This window comes from Filicampus tigris, chromosome 14, assembly GCF_054856515.1.
Source record: "Filicampus tigris isolate MCC_2025a chromosome 14, RoL_Ftig_1.0, whole genome shotgun sequence".
Lineage (NCBI taxonomy): Eukaryota > Metazoa > Chordata > Actinopteri > Syngnathiformes > Syngnathidae > Filicampus > Filicampus tigris.
The window spans coordinates 5,433,802-5,452,197 of NC_141230.1; the positions used below are offsets into that span (position 1 = coordinate 5,433,802).

General features: G+C 41.9%; 1 protein-coding gene across 1 annotated transcript in view; it reads right to left on the reverse strand.

The window, feature by feature from the left end:
- Positions 1-11,104: 11,104 nt before the first annotated feature.
- maoa (monoamine oxidase a) overlaps positions 11,105-18,396 on the reverse strand; it is a 52,493-nt gene continuing 45,201 nt past the window's right edge. The window contains exons 10-15 of the mRNA XM_086052241.1: positions 17,500-17,553; positions 17,358-17,415; positions 16,397-16,494; positions 16,212-16,323; positions 13,321-13,383; positions 11,105-13,238 (exon numbers count right to left, since the gene is read on the reverse strand). Coding sequence (XP_085908367.1) covers positions 13,083-13,238; positions 13,321-13,383; positions 16,212-16,323; positions 16,397-16,494; positions 17,358-17,415; positions 17,500-17,553 — 541 coding nt within the window. The 3' untranslated portion in view covers positions 11,105-13,082. The remainder of the gene's footprint in view (positions 13,239-13,320; positions 13,384-16,211; positions 16,324-16,396; positions 16,495-17,357; positions 17,416-17,499; positions 17,554-18,396) is intronic.

The window sequence follows — 18,396 nt, forward strand, 5'->3', positions numbered from 1 at the left end:
ACAGGTGGCCCAGCCACCAAGCACTTGACTAAATAGAAAAGACTCAATATATCACATACATGAATTAAATAAACAGACAATTGAATGTCAGCATATGCAGTACATGTGTAGTACATGTGAGGGCAAGCACCAATAATTGCCTGCGTCAATTAATGTGTGCATAGTCGTTTGAGGTCAGGTTGTGCTATTAAAATGTTTTTATGATGATAATGCTAATAATTTGTTCAATTAATTGATCCCTACAATGATTCAGAGAGTCCACGGAGCTCAGAATCAGTCTCCCTAAGCCTCGTTTAAATCCACCCAAATCGTGTTACACCCCCTCCACCACAAGCTAGACCTGCTTTTAGGTAGTCTACTTTTGGTCACCAAATTGCCAAATGCACCAGAGGTGTGTAATAAAATAAACTGGAGTGCCTATCAAGGCGTAACGCGGTCTACAAAATTCACAAACATGCTTGGCTTGCCCCGGAATGAAAATGAAGATGCATCTGCTCAGTCTACTTTCTGTCACCACATTGTCAGGTGCTCTGGGGGTGCACCAGCTCTGTCCGCTGGAATGTTCAGCAAGGCGCAACACGGTCTCAAACATGGAAAACTAGACTTGCTGCAGGCACGAAATTGAAGATAAATCCATTTTTACAGCAAGCGCATGCACGCCTGTCTATGAAAATAGAGCCCCGCGTGTTGTTTGACTTTTTATCCATCCATCCATTATCTATAACACTTATCCTCACAAGGGTCGCAGGCGTGCTGGAGCCTATCGGGCAGTAGGCGGGGGACACCCTGAATTGGTTGCCAGCCAATCGCAGGGCACACAGAGACAAACAAACATCTGCACTCACAATCACACCATGGGGCAATTTAGAGAGTCCAATCAACTTACCATGCATGTTTTTGGAACGTGGGAGGAAACCGGAGTACGCGGAGAAAAGCCACGCAGGCACGGGGAGAACATGCAAACCCCACACAGGGAGGCCGGAGCCGGGATCGAACCCACAAACTCTGAACTGTGAGGCGGACGTGCTAACCAGTCGACAACCGTGACGCCCGTTTGAATTTTTAATTTTTCAATAATGTTTCGGGTTGCACTCCAAAATTGCTCCAAAATTGCTTTTGGAGCCTACTTGCAACGACTGAATTTCCTCTCACAAATCACAACATGAGGTATACCTGCACAATCTAAAGATGCAAGAGTGGTATCAAATACAAAGTATATTGCCTTGACAAAGATAATAAGACAGAGACTGCTGGTTATCAGACATATATACCTGCATTCCTGCACAGAACCATTTACCTGCCTAGATGGGCAGCAGACTATTTTGAGTTCCAGGGCTTGACTTCCTGACGTACTGCGCTCACTCCGCTCTGGGGATTAAGACTTGCAAAGCCTCTCTCTCAACTGCGTCCCTCCCGCCTGCGCTTCCTCCCTCTGCAGACTCAGGTAGCTTTGCTATTTACTTCAGTTATTTATCACTCCGCAACAGTGATGGAGAGGTATACAGTGGGAGACAAACGGACAGGCAGACAGACGGGAGGAAAAGAGAGAGAGGGGAAGGGAGGAGTGAGACTGACATGCTGCCAAACCGAAATTAAACCGCTCTGCCTCAAAGCAGTCTGATTGGGTTGCTCAACATACACGACTCCATTTGATGAATCTTATGTGATTTCCAAGGGTTTATAAGCGAGGACTTCCTGTCTACAAATTTTGATTAAAACAACCTTGTTCAAAGAGCTGCCTATTCAGTTTTAATTGACCCACGTGGTCCGAGTCAGCCTAACGGCATCGAGAACGGATTAACCTGTGCCACGTTACACGCAGGTGCCGCACTCCTGACACGCAGCCGAGTAAGGAAATATAACATGTAAAACAGTATTGTCTACCTTGCGATCCCACAGACGCAATGACATATTGTTTTCATTTCACCGATCACCACGCTGTGCTTGTGTGTGTCAGTTGTTTTTGTTTGATATTTTTTCTTTGTTTGGCAGCGTGTCTGCTCGTGCGGCGCAAGCGTGCGACGTGAAGATGATGTCCTCGACGCCAATTGGCTGTCGCCAACGAGGGATGGACCGGGACCACATGGGTCGATTAATTAAATATATGCAGGAAGGAACGTGTCATGGGTTCGATTCCGGCTCCGGCCTTCCTGTGTGGAGTTTGCATGTTCTCCCTGTGCCTGCGTGGGTTTTCTCCGGGTACTCCGGTTTCCTCCCACATTCCAAAAACATGCTTCGTAGGATAACTGAACACTCTAACTTGCTCCTAGGTGTGATTGCGGATGTTTGTTTGTCTTTGTGTGCCCTGTGATTGGCTGGCAACCAGTTCAGGGTGCCTGCTGTCCGAAGACAGCTGGGATAGCCTCCAACACCCCCGCGACCCTCGTGAGGATTAAGCGACATAAATAATGGATGTTTGGATTTTTTTGGGGAGGTTGCTCGAACGGCTTCATGGCATTTCATTTCAATGGAGAAACTGTATCTTACATATGACTAAACAGAGTTATGAACTTAATCACGGAACAAATTAGACACAAAATTCAAGGTACCGCTGTTGTAGTATTATTGTGGAACTGCGGTGACGTAGTGGTTAACATGTCTGTGTCACAGTTCTTCCTTCAAATCTCAGTGTGGCGTTTCCCTTTTCTGTTGTATCTCTCACATTTATTGCATTATTTATATTACATTTCATACACAAGGCAACTCAATGTGCTTTACACGATTAAACAAACATTTCAAAGTTTTTAAAAACAAAGAACAAAGACAGACAAATGAATTGAAGACTAATGTTACGTTCAGACCAAAAGCAGGGTGATCGTTCTGCCTCGCTTTAGTGATACAAATGTGTGAATGCAAGTGTGAATAGTTGACCGTGTGTGCCCTGTGACTGACTGGACCACCAGTCACAAGGACAGGTACTATATAAAATGGATTGATGAATAGTTATTGTTTAACAGTCTCCCATCCATCCGTTTCCTACGCTGCTTCTCCTCATTTGGATCACAGGGAAGTATTTCCAAAATGCACAAATAAAAGCCTTCCCTACTTAGTTGAGTACATAAAGATCACGACATGAGGAGATGCTGTATTTTTGGATGGACTACCTCATTTGCTATCATAAATTGGCCTGGTTTTGTGTGTCTTTATTTTATTTTTTTTTCACCTCACAGGAGAGACGTGAAATTGCAGCAGTTACTCGTGTGTAGTTTCAGGTTGCACTAAAGGTGCCGGGTCATTTACGCGATAATCGAAGTGCTTTACCTCCAACAGGGGGCTAGACTTATTGCTTAAAAGAGAAGTTGAGCATCTGTGTTTACGCCTTGATGCTTCTGCGCTGCTTTAACCTTTCAACATTTTACCTCTGTCTGACCTCACTTTCTTATGCAGCAGAGCCTGTCAGAACACACTATGTTCCTGGACGTTGAATAACGTCCCATTTAATTGTATTTCAAAATAAGTGTTCACAAAACAAATAATGTGAGGTTAATCCACCCATAGTTAACCTGTCATCATCAAGTTACTTTAATTGGCCTTAACATATCACAAATAAACATTATTAACTGTCGTGCAACTGTGAAAATTATTTAACCACTGTATGATGGAAAAGGAAGATTGGGGACAATTGTAACATTTTTGACAGTTGTCTATTAACTTTGAGCTCATTTGACCTAGGGCAGGGGTCGGCAACCTTTTACATTCAAAGAGCCATTTCGACCTGGTTTCCACGGTAAAGAGAACACTTGGAGCCGCAAACACTTTTTGACACCTAAAATAAAGATGTGTGTGTGCGTGTGTGTTGACTCGGTGGTTCAAAACAGCGAGGCCAAAGCCCGCACAGGACGTAAGTGGGATGCCACACAGGCAGTAGACCAGGCAATCAATCGCCTGAAACACCAGGAGATCGCCTCGGCTCCTACAGCCAGGCAGGACCGGCCTTGGATGGGGACCGGCACCCAAGATGTGGTCTAAGGCAACGAGGAAGGAAAGGAAAGATCTTGTGATCTCCGACGTCGTAAAGATAGAAGAGGAAGGCTACAAAATCAAAGCTGTGGGCCAGCAACAGCAAGGTAGTTGGACAACGTGGGAGGCTGCGATCAACAGAACCATCACGTGGGCAGATATGTGGAAGACACCCTAAGCAAGGCTGAGCTTCCTTATCCGGGCTACATATGACACCCTTCCCAGTCCCTGGAATCTTCACTACTGGTATGGCACAGAGGAGACATGCCATCTCTGCAACTCCAACAGCCCAAGTTTGCAGCACATCCTTTCTGGATGCAAAGTGGCACTGACACATGGCGCCATGATCGAGTGCTGCGTAAGCTAGCCCAAATCCTGGAGGCATACAGACTGGAAGCAAACAAAACCAGCCCAATTACATCACAGCGGCAGATCCAGTTTGTCTGGCAGGGGGGAGAAACCCAAAGCAGCAGCTCCAAACAGTGGTCCCTCATGTCTCCTGGAAGAGAATGGGACATGAGAGCCGACTTCGACAAGCACGCTGAAGTTCCCAAACGAAGTAACTTCAACTTCCCTTAGACGAGACATCGTCGTCTGGTCCATCTCGATGAGGACTGTCATCATGGTGTAGCTGACGGTTCCATGGGAAGAGGGGATGGAGGCTGCCTTTGAGATAAAGAAGGCAAGGTACGCTGAACTTGCAGCTGAGTGCTCTCAAACAGGATGGAAGGCTCTCACCTATCCAGTGGAAGTCGGGTGCAGAGGCTACACCGCAACATTAATATGTCTTTGGTGTATTGTTCAACTGTTGTGTTTTATACAATACAATACATCCTTCCATCGATACCGCTTATCCTCACAAGGGTTGCGGGGCGTGCTGGAGGCTACCCCAGCTGTCTTCGGGCAGTAGGCGGGGGACACCCTGAATTGGTTGCCAGCCAATCGCAGGGCACATAGAGACAAACATCCACACTCACAATCACACCTAGGGGGAATTTAGAGTGTCCAATCAACTTACCATGCATGTTTTTGGAATGTGGGAGGAAACCGGAATACCCGGAGAAAACCCACGCAGGCACGGGGAGAACATGCAAACTCCACACAGGGAGGCCGGAGCCGGGATCGAACCCACGACCTCTGAACTGTGAGGCAGACGTTTAATCTTTTGCTGTATTAATTCCAAGATTTTACTGAAGTAAATATCGGTTCCAAGCTTTGTAAAAAATTGTAGTTGAAAAAATATGTGATTAATTGCAATTAATCATGAAAAATTTGGTGATTAACAAAGTTAATAAATTGTTGGTTAGAATAGTTTAAAAATTGTAATCGTTTGAACCTCTGCTCAATTCCTGTGCTGGGACAATCTCAGAAATGTTGTTTTTCATTCAATTTTACAGCCACACTTAAAAATGGGCACACTGCCCCGAAGCTAAGATCACCTTTCAAACCCCACTTTGAAACTCTGATTGTTTTAAAACCCGACGTCACAGGTTCTTACATTTGAATTTTTCCTCAAATTTATAACCACTCTTAAAACCAGAACGCTGCATGGAAGCCAAACCCTCCATTGGATAACTGATTGCTTTAAAAGCAGAGATCACACATCGTGACAGCTGAATTTTTCAACTGAGTTTTGTGACAGCCATCAAAACTCATGACCGCTTGGAGGTCACTCGCCTTCGAAACCTTAAAAGCTCACAATTTCTTCTGAGTCTGCTTCATGACAGCACTTTTTCCACATCTAAGGACTAAACGTGCAAGGTGAATCGAGTGATTCCTAATTTTCTCCCGATTGGAGCAGTTGCGACTGTTAAAACTGCCCCATGTTACAATTATCCCCGGTTTACCTAAGGAAAATGAGTGACAGTCAAATAGTACTTCTGCTCATAGCGGAAAATTGCTGGTTCACTGGCTTCTGATGCTGATACTAATTGTCTGTTTGTAGGATGCCGTGTGTATGTGAAAGTGCCGTCGTGGCAGTATCCCGCTTTGCTGGCTTCTGTGAGATAAGCTCAGACGGGAAAACAGCTGATCTCCTGTTATGGATCTGATGAGGCAATTTGGCAGGATCCCTTTGTGAATGAGGCTGATGACGCTAACTCATAAGACACTTGTCACTCACTTGTCCCACTATATTGTGTTGAAACCAGTTGTTGCTAATACATCACACACCCCAGATGTGACGACATCTAATTGATTATGGGAACGTAGTGCCACTGCAATGGTGAATAAATGTGACATTCTGGACTAATTTATCAAACATTTATGAAATAGGCAGGACGAGTGGTAAAACCCTCTGCTTTTCAGCTTGTTTGGGCAGACAGTCCAGTCAGATTACATTGTTTTACTCAGAGCTGGGCACTTTACTAAAAATTTGTGGTCCATTTATCAGCTTCCACCTACAGCCGGGGACCCTTCTGACGTCCGTTTATCCGCCATTTTGTCCGGGCAGAAAAAAATAGTTCTTGCCTATGGGGCGGTCTGCCTATGATTTTAAATGGGCTTCCATTAGCATTTCCGACTACAAACTGTGACTATCTAGCAGTCTAATACACCCCCCCGTTCTCCACCCAAAAAAGAAAAAGAAAAACACGTAATATTGTAACAGATAGTGCACTATCGCGGTTATTTTGTGTATCTACATCCTTCTGCCCAAAGAGCTTAACAAAGCCTCACATGCTCGTGCCCAAAAACAAAAAACTAAAAGCAAGGGATTGGCCGGGTGGTCTTCTGTAACACCATATGGCCCCCAACAAAATGTTTACTACATATGAAGTGAAAAGGCTTCACCTTGCTGGCGTTAAATTTAGACGTCGCACAAGTTGAGCCATCATTCACATTTATCCCTCTGAGTTTTTGGCTTCGGGAAACAAATAAAGAATGCATTCTTCATATGTGGATGGTTGTAGTGTCTGGAGTTGTTTCTGCAAGTTCCATAGCAGCAGTGTTTCCTCGGCATGTTTTTTTCTGAGATAAACGGGCAGAACACAAGCAGCACTAACAGGAGTCGTCTGCGAGCGCGCATCTATAGTCTATGGTGTGACCCTGACGTCACGCGGCACGCTATTTGGACCCATTGTCTGACCAAAAACATGCCTGATGTAAAATACCCGAATCAAGCAACAAACTTACCCGCATCAAACGAAACAATAATCATCAATGTCAGCTTATAGACGAGTGCATAGACGGGTGAAATGCCATAAAAAATATCGCATTTATCGTTTATCGCCGGCGAAATGGGTGTCCGTCATAGGCTTATTGACAGACTGGTCTGTCGTCTAGGCGGAATGCCCAGCTCTGCTTTATTTTTTTTCGAATGTTTTGATTGGCTGGCAATCAGTTCAGGATGTAACCAGCCTCTGGCTCAAAGCTGGAATAGCCGCCAGACACCTGCGTCTCTAATGAGGATAAGCCGTTAGAGAGAATTGGTGGATGAATGGATGGCTGATTTCATTTATTTGCGTTTTTCTTGTACTAGCTAACATGTAAAATGTTGTGATCCTGTATTTTAAAAAATCTATGGCTTCATTCTTAAATGATGTGAAACACTTTACTATAATGTACCGTATATAAATAAAATATACCTACCGGTACTTCCTTTCTTACATCCATTTCCGAGGACCACGATTTGAATCTCAGCTCTGGCTTTCTTATGAGGACTTTGCATGTTTGCATGGATTTTCTTTATTTTTCGACCCACATCCCACAAACAGGCTGGGTTCCTTCAATGCAGACACCTTGTCTTTAGGTGTGTGTGTGTGATTGTTTTTCTATATGTGCCCCGCGTCTGTCTGGCGACCAGTCCAGGGTTTACCCCACCTCTCACTCAAAGTTAGCTGAAATAGGCTCCAGCTCACTTACAACCTTGAAGGGTTCATGCACTCAAGAAATTGGATGGATGGATGGATGGATGGATGGATGGATGGATGGATGGATGGATGGATGGATGGATTTAACAACATTGCGAGTCTTGGAACATTTTCCGGCACACTTCACTTGGGCGGTGCGGTTGCAGTTGGGTGGTAGCGGCAGATTTTTCTCAGTCCACCCCACACACTTCTTCAACCATGTACTGTTGCCATCTCTGAATCCAATTCTCATTGTGATGGATTGGGAAGCAAATTGACAGTGTCACATTTCATATAACAGCAAAGTGTACTGAGGCCAGGAGCAGGGCTGCAGTCTAATAAGGGGAGGCCAGTGTGAGTGTGTGTGTCTAAAGGTACTTTTGCGTGTGTATATGTGTGTGTGTGTACATGATAGCAAGCAAGCCTGACATGTCACAGCGCATTAGAAAGTGGCGGCGCTGACTAAGTGCGCCATGCGAATCCGTGATTGGACGAGCCGACGGGGTTGTGCGCTAAGATGGCAGTGATCAGCGCAATTAAGGTGCCATATGTCAAGTAGCAAAGCTTCTGCACATTCAACACCATTTAAACCTGCTCCGCATTCAAAAAGCCGCAGCGCATTCATTACAGCCACAACTACAAACATAAGAGGGGATCCTAAGAAACATGATGAGCAGGGATGATGCCCGGATTTTACACTTTCCATGGGAATTAATAGGAATGTGTGCAGGGAATTAATAGGAATATATAGTGGCTGTGGGAGTGCATTTATAAAGCTGTAGTTGGTGGGAGGTTTCTATGGGCGCACTGGTATACACTTTTGAGGAATAATACCGTATTGGCCCGAATATAATACGGCCCTGATTATAAGACGACCCCCTCTTTTTCAAGACCCAAGTTTGAAAAAAGTTTTTTGAACACCAAATTAATTTTTATACAGAAAATAATTACAGTACATCTGAAACAAATGATTATAACAATATATTTGAGAAAAAAGGCATGTTATTTTGTCTCATTCAAATCTCAATACCTCAACATTTAAATATGTAAACTAAAGTGCAATCACATTCGTAAATAAATGGCTTCTGGTTTTTGAAATGTAAATATACCAATCTATTGTGATCAAATAACAAAATTGCAATAACTGCATTAACCATCAAGGTGAAGTCTAACTAACTGTAGTCTTGAAACAAATCTGAATAAGGAAAAACATTGCAATAAAATAATGCAAAGTGGTTTAATTTGAGAGTAGATGAGATCTATCATGACAGAACATTACTCCTCACAAACAATTATCTGCCTCGCTGTGCTCAGTGTCGCTGTCCTTAATCCCATCCTCTGGCTCCTCCCATAGCACGTCATCCTCACGTGACAGGGGTTGTTTTGGCCTGCGGAGTCAAGTTCAGCATTCGCTTCAATGATATCCGGCGCCATCAAGCGTCGTGAATGGGTATAATGTCTAGACCCCGAATATAAGACTACACCCACTTTTTCAGTCTTATTTCAATGCAAAAAACACCGTCTTATATTCGGGCCAATACGGTACATCCCTATCAATTTTCTGTAGGGCTTGTTCTTATTAGGGTCATGGGTCAGCTGGAGCCTATCTCAGCTGACTTTGGGTGAAACCTGCATGGGATAGGCCTACACCCAAAATTGCTTGTCAGTCACATTTACGGTGTGCAAATACATGCAAGGGAGGAACCAAGCTTTGTTCTGAAATAGTGAACAGCGAAAATCGGGGAATAATTGGTCACTGTTTTTTTTTACGTCTGCGATGCCACAGAATGGTGACAAAGAACTACATGAAGTTCGGCAACTCCCTTCAACAGTTATGTGGCACAAGATAGCGTCAAAGCAATACCTTTATTATTAAATAGTGCTTTGGCTGAGCAAAAACAGCAAATAGGTGAGTTTTTAAACCCATCCACAGATTCAAACCCGAACTTCTGAACTGTGAGGCAGACGTGCTAACCTCGAGCTCTGTGCTGCTGTTTTCAGGATATTATTAAACAATATTTCCATCATTATTTCACAAATCTAAATAATGCATTATGATAGGGTTATAATGTGTATATTTATAATACACATTATAGTGGGTGTGAAATATTTATAATACTGGACAGTTAAGGTGAATTTCAGGAACAATTTGGAGCATTAGCAATATTCTGTTGTCAAATAAAGACCACAAATAACTGCTACGTGAGCAAGCATTCTAGTTTAAGACGCATCCTAAACACATATTTATTATCATTCATTACAAACCACCATTATTGCTTTTAGAAGGGCTAAAACGGAATTTAGGGTCTGAAAATGAATACTAAAGGATGCGTACCATGACTTTTTTAAGTGACCGTCAACTGCCCTCTAGTGGTCAAAAGTATAACTACAATTAGAAAGTCAGTCATACGGTGCAGTCGGTCCTTACGACATGCATTTGTCGTTTGAAGGGAAATTATGCTGCGCCATAGAAGGCACATTTGTGCAGCATAATAGGTTTTCACTCACTCGACTGAACAATACACACTCAGTTAACTTAATTTTCACTCAAATGTTTTGAATTTATGTCTTAGAAGTGGTTTTCAGACATTCGGGTTACGTTTCGCCGCAGAAACGTAACTACCTGGTAAACAGAGGACCCCCCTCTGCAATGGTCCTAGTAGTAGTAATAGAAGTAATAATTATAATAACAACAATAATAAAAATATATAATGATATACATATAAATATTTTCCAAATGCCATATTATATATATATATATATATATGTATATATATATATATATATTTTTTTTTTTGGGGGGGGGGGGGGATTATGTTAGAAGTTCGAATAAGCAATCAACCTTTTTTCATTCTGCTAGATTCAATCAAACGTTAAAAGACTAAAATAATACCAAATTAATATTTGACCAAGTTTCACCTTTGCCAAGGAGGTTACCCTTACCTATTTATTTGTTCCCCTACGGAATCAAACAATTAAAAAAATATTTTAATTAAATGTGCAAATAACTTATAATGTATCATGATATGTAACTCAATGTATGATTGTATATATATATATATATATATATATATATATATATATATATATATATATATATATATATATATATATATATATATATTCTTTATACATGCTTTATATATGTGATACAGTACAGTACATATATCATTGTCCATCCATCCATTACATGAAGTCATGTTATCTTAATTTATTCATACATTTTTTTCCTATTTCATTTCTCTGTGAATATGAATGTTTATGATGTTAAAGCGAGTGTCAGAAAAGCACAGAAAAGCAGTAAAAGATTTATTTCACCATTTTTTTCTTCCTGTAAATATCACCACTTTCTTTTTGAGCAATCAAATACGTACATCTAAAAGGGTGTTTTGAAGAGTACCGTAACACAACATTGGCATTGTAAAAACAGGTTTTACATCGAGATTTTGCAACAATTTCACGCAATGGCGTAGTGTGATATATTTATTTGCAACCTGTGTGAAAGGGGCTACCAGACACTGTTCGCCTCTTTTACAAGTCTGATAATACCTATGAATATCAAAAGTTGCTGACTGACAGAAACACACTTTACAGGACAGCAACAGAAAAAAACACAGAAAAATACCGGCTTTTTCAGGCAGTGCGAAAGGGGCTAATAATGTAATTTTCTAAAGCTTCCACTGAGTTCTATATTCTATAGGAATGTGATAGTGTTTTGGACTTTGAAAGGAGCACCTAAAATGACAAAATCTTTCTTAGTTGTTAGTTGAAAATTGTAAACGGCCGCTTTAAGGGAGGGTTGCATTCCCAATGCAGTCCCTAGACACTGAGGGCCTTTTTATTTAACTCCTTCTTCGACCGCTGACCTTCAGTGTAGACAAATGGGAAAGGGGCAAGAAGGGGTGTGTGGAATTTACATTCACACAGGCACTTAAGAGAATCCAAAAATAATAGAAGTAAAACACCACAATTTTCCCATAAAGGCACAACAAACAACTTCACTGACACAAGCATACATTGTACTTTGGGACAAGAAAATTATGAATTCACCCTACCTAGGCCAACCCTCCTGCCCCCCACACATACACACACATGCACACTAATTGTACAATATGACAACGCTTTTTTTTTTTTTTTTTTACAATGACTGTTTATCCAAGTGACTACAACCCATCATTTATTCCTAATTTAGATTTATGACAATTACAACAAAAACCTTCATATTGATACATAAGATACATTTGTGGAAAAAAGTTGTCCGATTCTATTAATGTTACAACATTAAAGAAACACAATAAGAAGCGCCCTCATGCATACCATAAAAAAAGACCACTTACGCAGAAGAAACAAGTGATGAGTAAAAAAATGTACGCAATTCGTGTTAAGGAAATACATTCAAATGCTTGCATTACATCGACTAAAACGCAACATTAACAAGCAGCCTTACAGCATTTGCTGCATTTAACTAAAAATACTCGTATTTATCTTATCTCAAGTCCCTGCAAGAAATTATTTTCACTTAATCTTTTCCCCCTATATCGCCATGGGTTAGCCCCTGTATGGGACAGACTGTGTTGTTGTTTTTTGCTAGCCAATCCTGCGCTTTGATTGGCTAGTCTGGGATAGTGGTTAGCTGAAAGGCGCGTTTGAATCTCAGTTTTTGAATGATTGCTTGTCTATATGTGCCCCACGATTGGCTGGCGACCAGGTAAGGTGGCAAGGCAACTGGGATAGCTCACTCTGGGCCCTAAAGATAACAATCCCAATTGGAAATTGGTGGCTGAAAGTGCATTGTTTTCATTAGTACATATTGACAATTAGAATAAAAGGATAACAACAGACCTGTGGTTTAACCTCCACTGTGACCATCTGCAATGGCCCAGTAGCTGCATCATCACAGTAAATCAGCACCTAAAATCACCAGATGTTAGTACGCTTTGTAAACACGCACACAGATTAACGCACTCACAAGATGCACGAAAAGCCCACAAAGTGCACCAAAGGTTCACATACGCACATTTGAGCAGGATCAGGTTAAAATAAGTCACGTAATTGGCAAAGGCAAGGAGGATTAGTGGCGATGTATGGTGTGTGTAGAGGGATGGACGTTATCATGATAAGAGGTAATCATGTAGCTTTGCTATTCAGGTTATCATATGAATAGTTTTAAAAAATGTAGCTAAGAATCAACAGTCAGCACACTTCTTTCCACGTGGAAAGCCGCGATCAGTAAGTAAGTACACAAGTGCGGTGATGAGACGGCAGCGCTGGTATCTAACGCCGAGGGATGAGGCCCTTCTTGTATGCGACCACCCCAGACACTGTGGCGACAGAAACAAAGGTCAACACTCCCACGAACTTGACCAGGCCGCCTACTGAAGGCGAGTTCCTGTCCCAGAAAGTGGTGACGAAGGGGAGCGCAGGCACGTCCTGTTGGGATGGAGAAGAGGCGGGGCTTCAGTCACCTGCCACTTAAGTATGTGTAGTAAAATTTCCGAAAGGCTCTACTCACCTCCGACTCAGGCTCCGTCTGCCAAATCTGGCTGCGGTGGATTTTTCCCATCGTGCACAAAATCTGCAGCAGAGTAAATAGTGGCCATTGTGCATTAGGGGCAGTGGGTTATTAAAAAAAAAAAAAAAAAAATCAACATCTTATTTTCCTTTTACTTGCTTCTTTTGTTTTTTTCACTTAAAGAGGAAATCAACCCAAACATTTTTTTCAAGAATATGTTCCCAGCAGGCCCACTAGTTGAAACAAGGTATTCTGATCAATTCTAACAGGTGGATTAACTCTTATTTCACAAATGCAATATTTGTCAGAATGTCTTGTTTCAACTAGTGAGCTTGCATAGGACATATTGTAGAAAAAAAAAACATGTTTGGGTAGACTTCCTCTTTAAAAACACTTTCTGTTTTATTTCAGGGGCGCAAATGACTATGTATCATAAATTCTGCGTGGCAGTGCCGTCGAATGAGTAATTTATATATTTTTTAAATACATTAAAATAAGGTAATGTAAGAAAGTAGTAGAAGGGAATGCAAGATAACAGAAATGGATGTAATTTAAGGTAACATAACCTCATGTAATAATTTCAGGTGTACTAATGCAATGTAAGGTAACGCAACCTAAGGTAATGTAACAATGTAATTTAAGGTTACATGATGTAAGGCAACGATGTAAGGTAATGTGATAAGGTAACATCGCACAGTGTAAAGTAACATAGGGTAACGTCACATCACGTAACGGTCAGAAAAGACAAAAGAACATAAAAGAAAGTAAAATAATGTAAGGTAATATGTGCTGCAATTTTCTTAATATATCGTATTTCAATTAAATACGTTTTATAGTGAACTACACAGACTACATGATGTGGTTTATTTAGCACATAGAAGAGACAGAGGTGGTCAGACCTGTCCGTCAGTCTGACACTGATGGACGTGCTGATGATTGACGAATGATGGGACACCTTTTAAAAATCGAATTGACGAATGACAGAAGCGGGTTTTCACCCGTCGGTGTAATCGTCACTAGGCGCGTCAGTTTGTCACTGGCGGACGCCCGTTTTTCTGATGTTTTTTGGGGGGGAACGACTGGCCGCCCACGGGCCTCTGACGGACTTAAATCATGGACCAACTGACGGACGGACAGACAGTCCGTCACGAAAAATGATGGATTGACGAATGACGGACGGGTACCCAGGCCGCTGACAAATGATAGACCAGCAACATCTCGTAAAATGCCCACCTCTGGGAACAGAAGTGTAAAAAAAAACCATCAGACATTTCCTTTCATTTTTCCCGAAAACATTGATCAAGTTCTTAATCGTCGCGTTCAGTATACTGTCGTTTTCCTGCTACAGTTTTAACCACCTATGGTAAATGTTGGTAAACCACCAACCACAACACAATTTATCATTGAAATGTGCCACTACATCCAGACAGTGGTAATTCTAATGTGACTTGGCAACTTGTTCCCTTTTATAGTGAAATATTCATGTCACATTTGTACTTGTGTGATAAATCTGCAAACAAGTGTTCATTCAAAATGCAAACAGTGTTTGTGGAAGGCACACTTGAGACACTCTCTTCCAGAAGTGTCAGAAAAATGAGAAGGGATGCTACAAATATACTGTAACATCAAAAGATGTATGCATCTTTTATACATGACTAAAGAGGCAAAACGATTATTTAAAAATAGAACTGTGGAACAAGGGAATCGTATTTCAACAAAGCCTATTGCAAGTATGTGGCGGCCTAAAATTGAAATGGGTCTTTTACGGGATGTGTGAGGGACACATGAGACATGAGAGGATCCATTCACAAGTGACTTTCAGGTTCCAGTATTCCAGCATCAAAGTGAATTAAGGTAGGGCGGAAGTCTTCCAATGAGGCAAACAAAGCCAAGCTGATCTCTGGAGATAGTGAGGGAGTGCCAGCCAACCTTGTTATTGAGAGGAGGCTAGAGAGTATCGCATGATGCTAATGATGTTAGCATGGCACCAGGTGCTCAGCATAAGCCAGAAAAGAAAGGAAATTCTGTCAAGCCATGCAAAATCATTTTTGTCTTACTGAGATTTAGGATTTATATCTTGTGCTGGTTTGTGTCACAAAGTTACTTTTTGAACAAGGAAGAATACCTTTAGAAATGATGTATTAATACTGACATCTGATATGCCGTACAAAGAAACATGTCGAGGACTGTACTACTAGGTAACGCATCGCATCATTGCGCGGTATGTTGATGGATGATTTTTCTGGCATAGTCTATCATATTGTATTGTACCATATTGTATGGTATTTTATTGTATCAGATTGTATGATGTATCAGATTGTAAGATGCCAGTCTGACCTGGCAAACCCAAATGTATGTATTGTGAGTGTCGGCTGCAAATGTCTTGCAAAGTTTCCAGTGAGAAGGAGCTTCAACTCCCAACTCCAGCAGAACTTCGACCACGTACTGGGGGAGGCTGAGGACACTGAATCCACCCAGGGCTCAGAATGAACTTATTTTTTACTGGGAAGCAAAGTAGCCCCTACCTGAAATATTAGGGGAGCAAGTAGAAACTTTAGGGCCGCATACTCTAAGTCGACTTGCAAAGTAAATATTCACTCTGCTCATATTTTTCTCTATATTACTGATAAAAATATAAAGCAGGAGTTTGTCAACAAAAAAAAAAAATCAATAATAGTAATTAAAAAATAAATCAGCAAATCTACTTATGGCACAGGCATGAGTAGATGAAAAATTGACTTGTGCTGTCTCCAATTTTAGGAGCAAAATGCCACCATTTTGGGGCCACCTGGAGCCATTCCTAAACAAGCTAAAATACAAGTAAACCTATCACATACAACGTGTATTCCATTTTTCCAACATAGTCTGATATCTTGTGTGTGTGTTCTGACCTCCCTGGCTGCCCTCTCTCCAGCCTGGACAGCACCCTCCATGTAGCCACTCCACTCGGTGGCGGTCTCGGTGCCTGCAAAGTACAACCTGCCCACCGGCTCTCTCAGCACCCTGCAGGGAAAGACATGGAGAAGCTTTAACCGCGATTCCCCATGGACACAGCTTGTTTATCCACTGTACTTGCCTTCCAAACTGGGTGAGGATGCCTGGGGGGAAATAGGCCGTGTAGCACCCTCCAGAGTACTCCTCTTCACACCAGTTCTTCTCCTCGTAGTGGATCGCCTGGTGCACACATGAATGGTCTGATTCACGTAGATACCAAATCGCAGGTGCAAAATTGCATGTTCATTCTCGCTCTTTAACAGACTGTTGGTGGTTGCGGTTTGTGTGATTTACTCGATTGCAATCTTTTGCCAAGACCCCAAATAGTGGTTCACTAATCCAGCACTTGTACCGAAACATGCAAAAGAGCCCATCATTCATATACAGACTGCACAGTGAGGTGAGCTCCCATTGCCATAGTTCGATCTCTCTCTCTCTCTCTGACACATGGCTTAGCTTTAGAAGAGTTGTGGGCAGCGAGCGTGAGCACTTTTAAATTTATGCAATAAGCCATCTCAGACCACATGTGCTCATTAACTGTTACATGCCTGGATGCGCCGCGATTGAATGCAACAAAATGGCCACCATACCCTAACTTGCCATGACAGCCATAGCGAAACGGGACAAACGCACATCAAATGTGGCCGAACAATGGAATAGGAGGGAATTGCTTCCTGTCCCACGACACACAAAAAAAAATGTTGCCTTGTTTCATCTACCGTTGTGGTTGTGAAATGTTGAATCCATTTTGGGTTATTTATATCCGGTATTGATTCATCAGGTGGGTTGTTTTGCTTCGAAAGTCATGATGTCATGACCCATCCACCCAATCAACTTGACATTTCTGTGCGTCAATTGTGTGCGTTTATGCAGTCATGGGTACCCATGGTTAGCTGATCAGCTCGCACAACCGTTTGCCTAAGCAATCAAGATTGTGTCTCATTTTGGGTACAAACCTAGAGTAAAATCAAGCCCAGAGTGTTTACATAGACTGTACATGATGGAAGACTTCCACGTGTTTGTGTTTGTGATTCCAAACTCACATGCAGAGCTTCCTCAGTGCCCAGCACTCTGGAGAAGCTCTCACAGATCCTTTGGAGCCTAAATAGGGGAGAACATTTTTGGCGTGGAAGTGAAAGTGTTATACATGTTTGTGTTGATCTTTGGTCCCTATGGTAACAATACCTCTCTTCTTTGGAGAGCCCACAGAGCCTCCTGCATTTGCGGGCCAGGATAAATCTGTCGGAAAGAATAGGATACATTATCTTAAAAGTCACACTTAATAGTCAATTGTACACTCTATAATGTAGGGGCTCCTGTGTTCATGATGGTCCCAAAGTGACCATTTGAGGTTATAAATGGAGCTAGGTAGAGCTATTGAAGGAATGAAGTACTGTAGTCTGTAAAGCAGAGTGACAATGTGTTGTCACACGGCACAAGATGGCATCCTCAGTTACGGCTGTGCTTACTGTTTTTCATTCCATTGTTAAATATTTTTGGGTTTGATATTTTTATCACAAATAATTACTGTAATTATCACTTTACAACTGTTTTTAAAAAACAAAAACAAAACAATAGACACACACACATACACACACAGTGTGGTGATTGGCGAAAAAAAAAAGACAATGTCATTGCGGACTGTGGTACTGAAAGGTATACGACATTGGATTTTTTGTTTGTTTTAATGGTCAAGTTTCAAGATTACAGTCTGCACGCTCTCTAATCTATCACTTTATTGACTTCTTAATTAAATGCAGAACTGGCATGAAGTATTTGACCAGCGATTGGTGAGCTAAACTGTTGAGCAAACGTAGCTTGCTTAGGTTCACCAAACTACCTTCCATGCGTTAGACAGATGAAAGGAGATGTTGTCGATGTTTGCGGCAGATAAAATCTGGCCTAGGGTGCTATATTGCTAGGGCTGACCTTCCTTGCTACTTTCAAGGTTCATCATTGTATTTATCAGAAGGTGGGCATTTTACTAAATTTTGCTGGTCTATCATTCGTCCTCCGTCAGTGGCATGAATATCCATCCATCATTCGTCAGTCCGTCATTTTTCGTGACGAAGCGAATTGTAA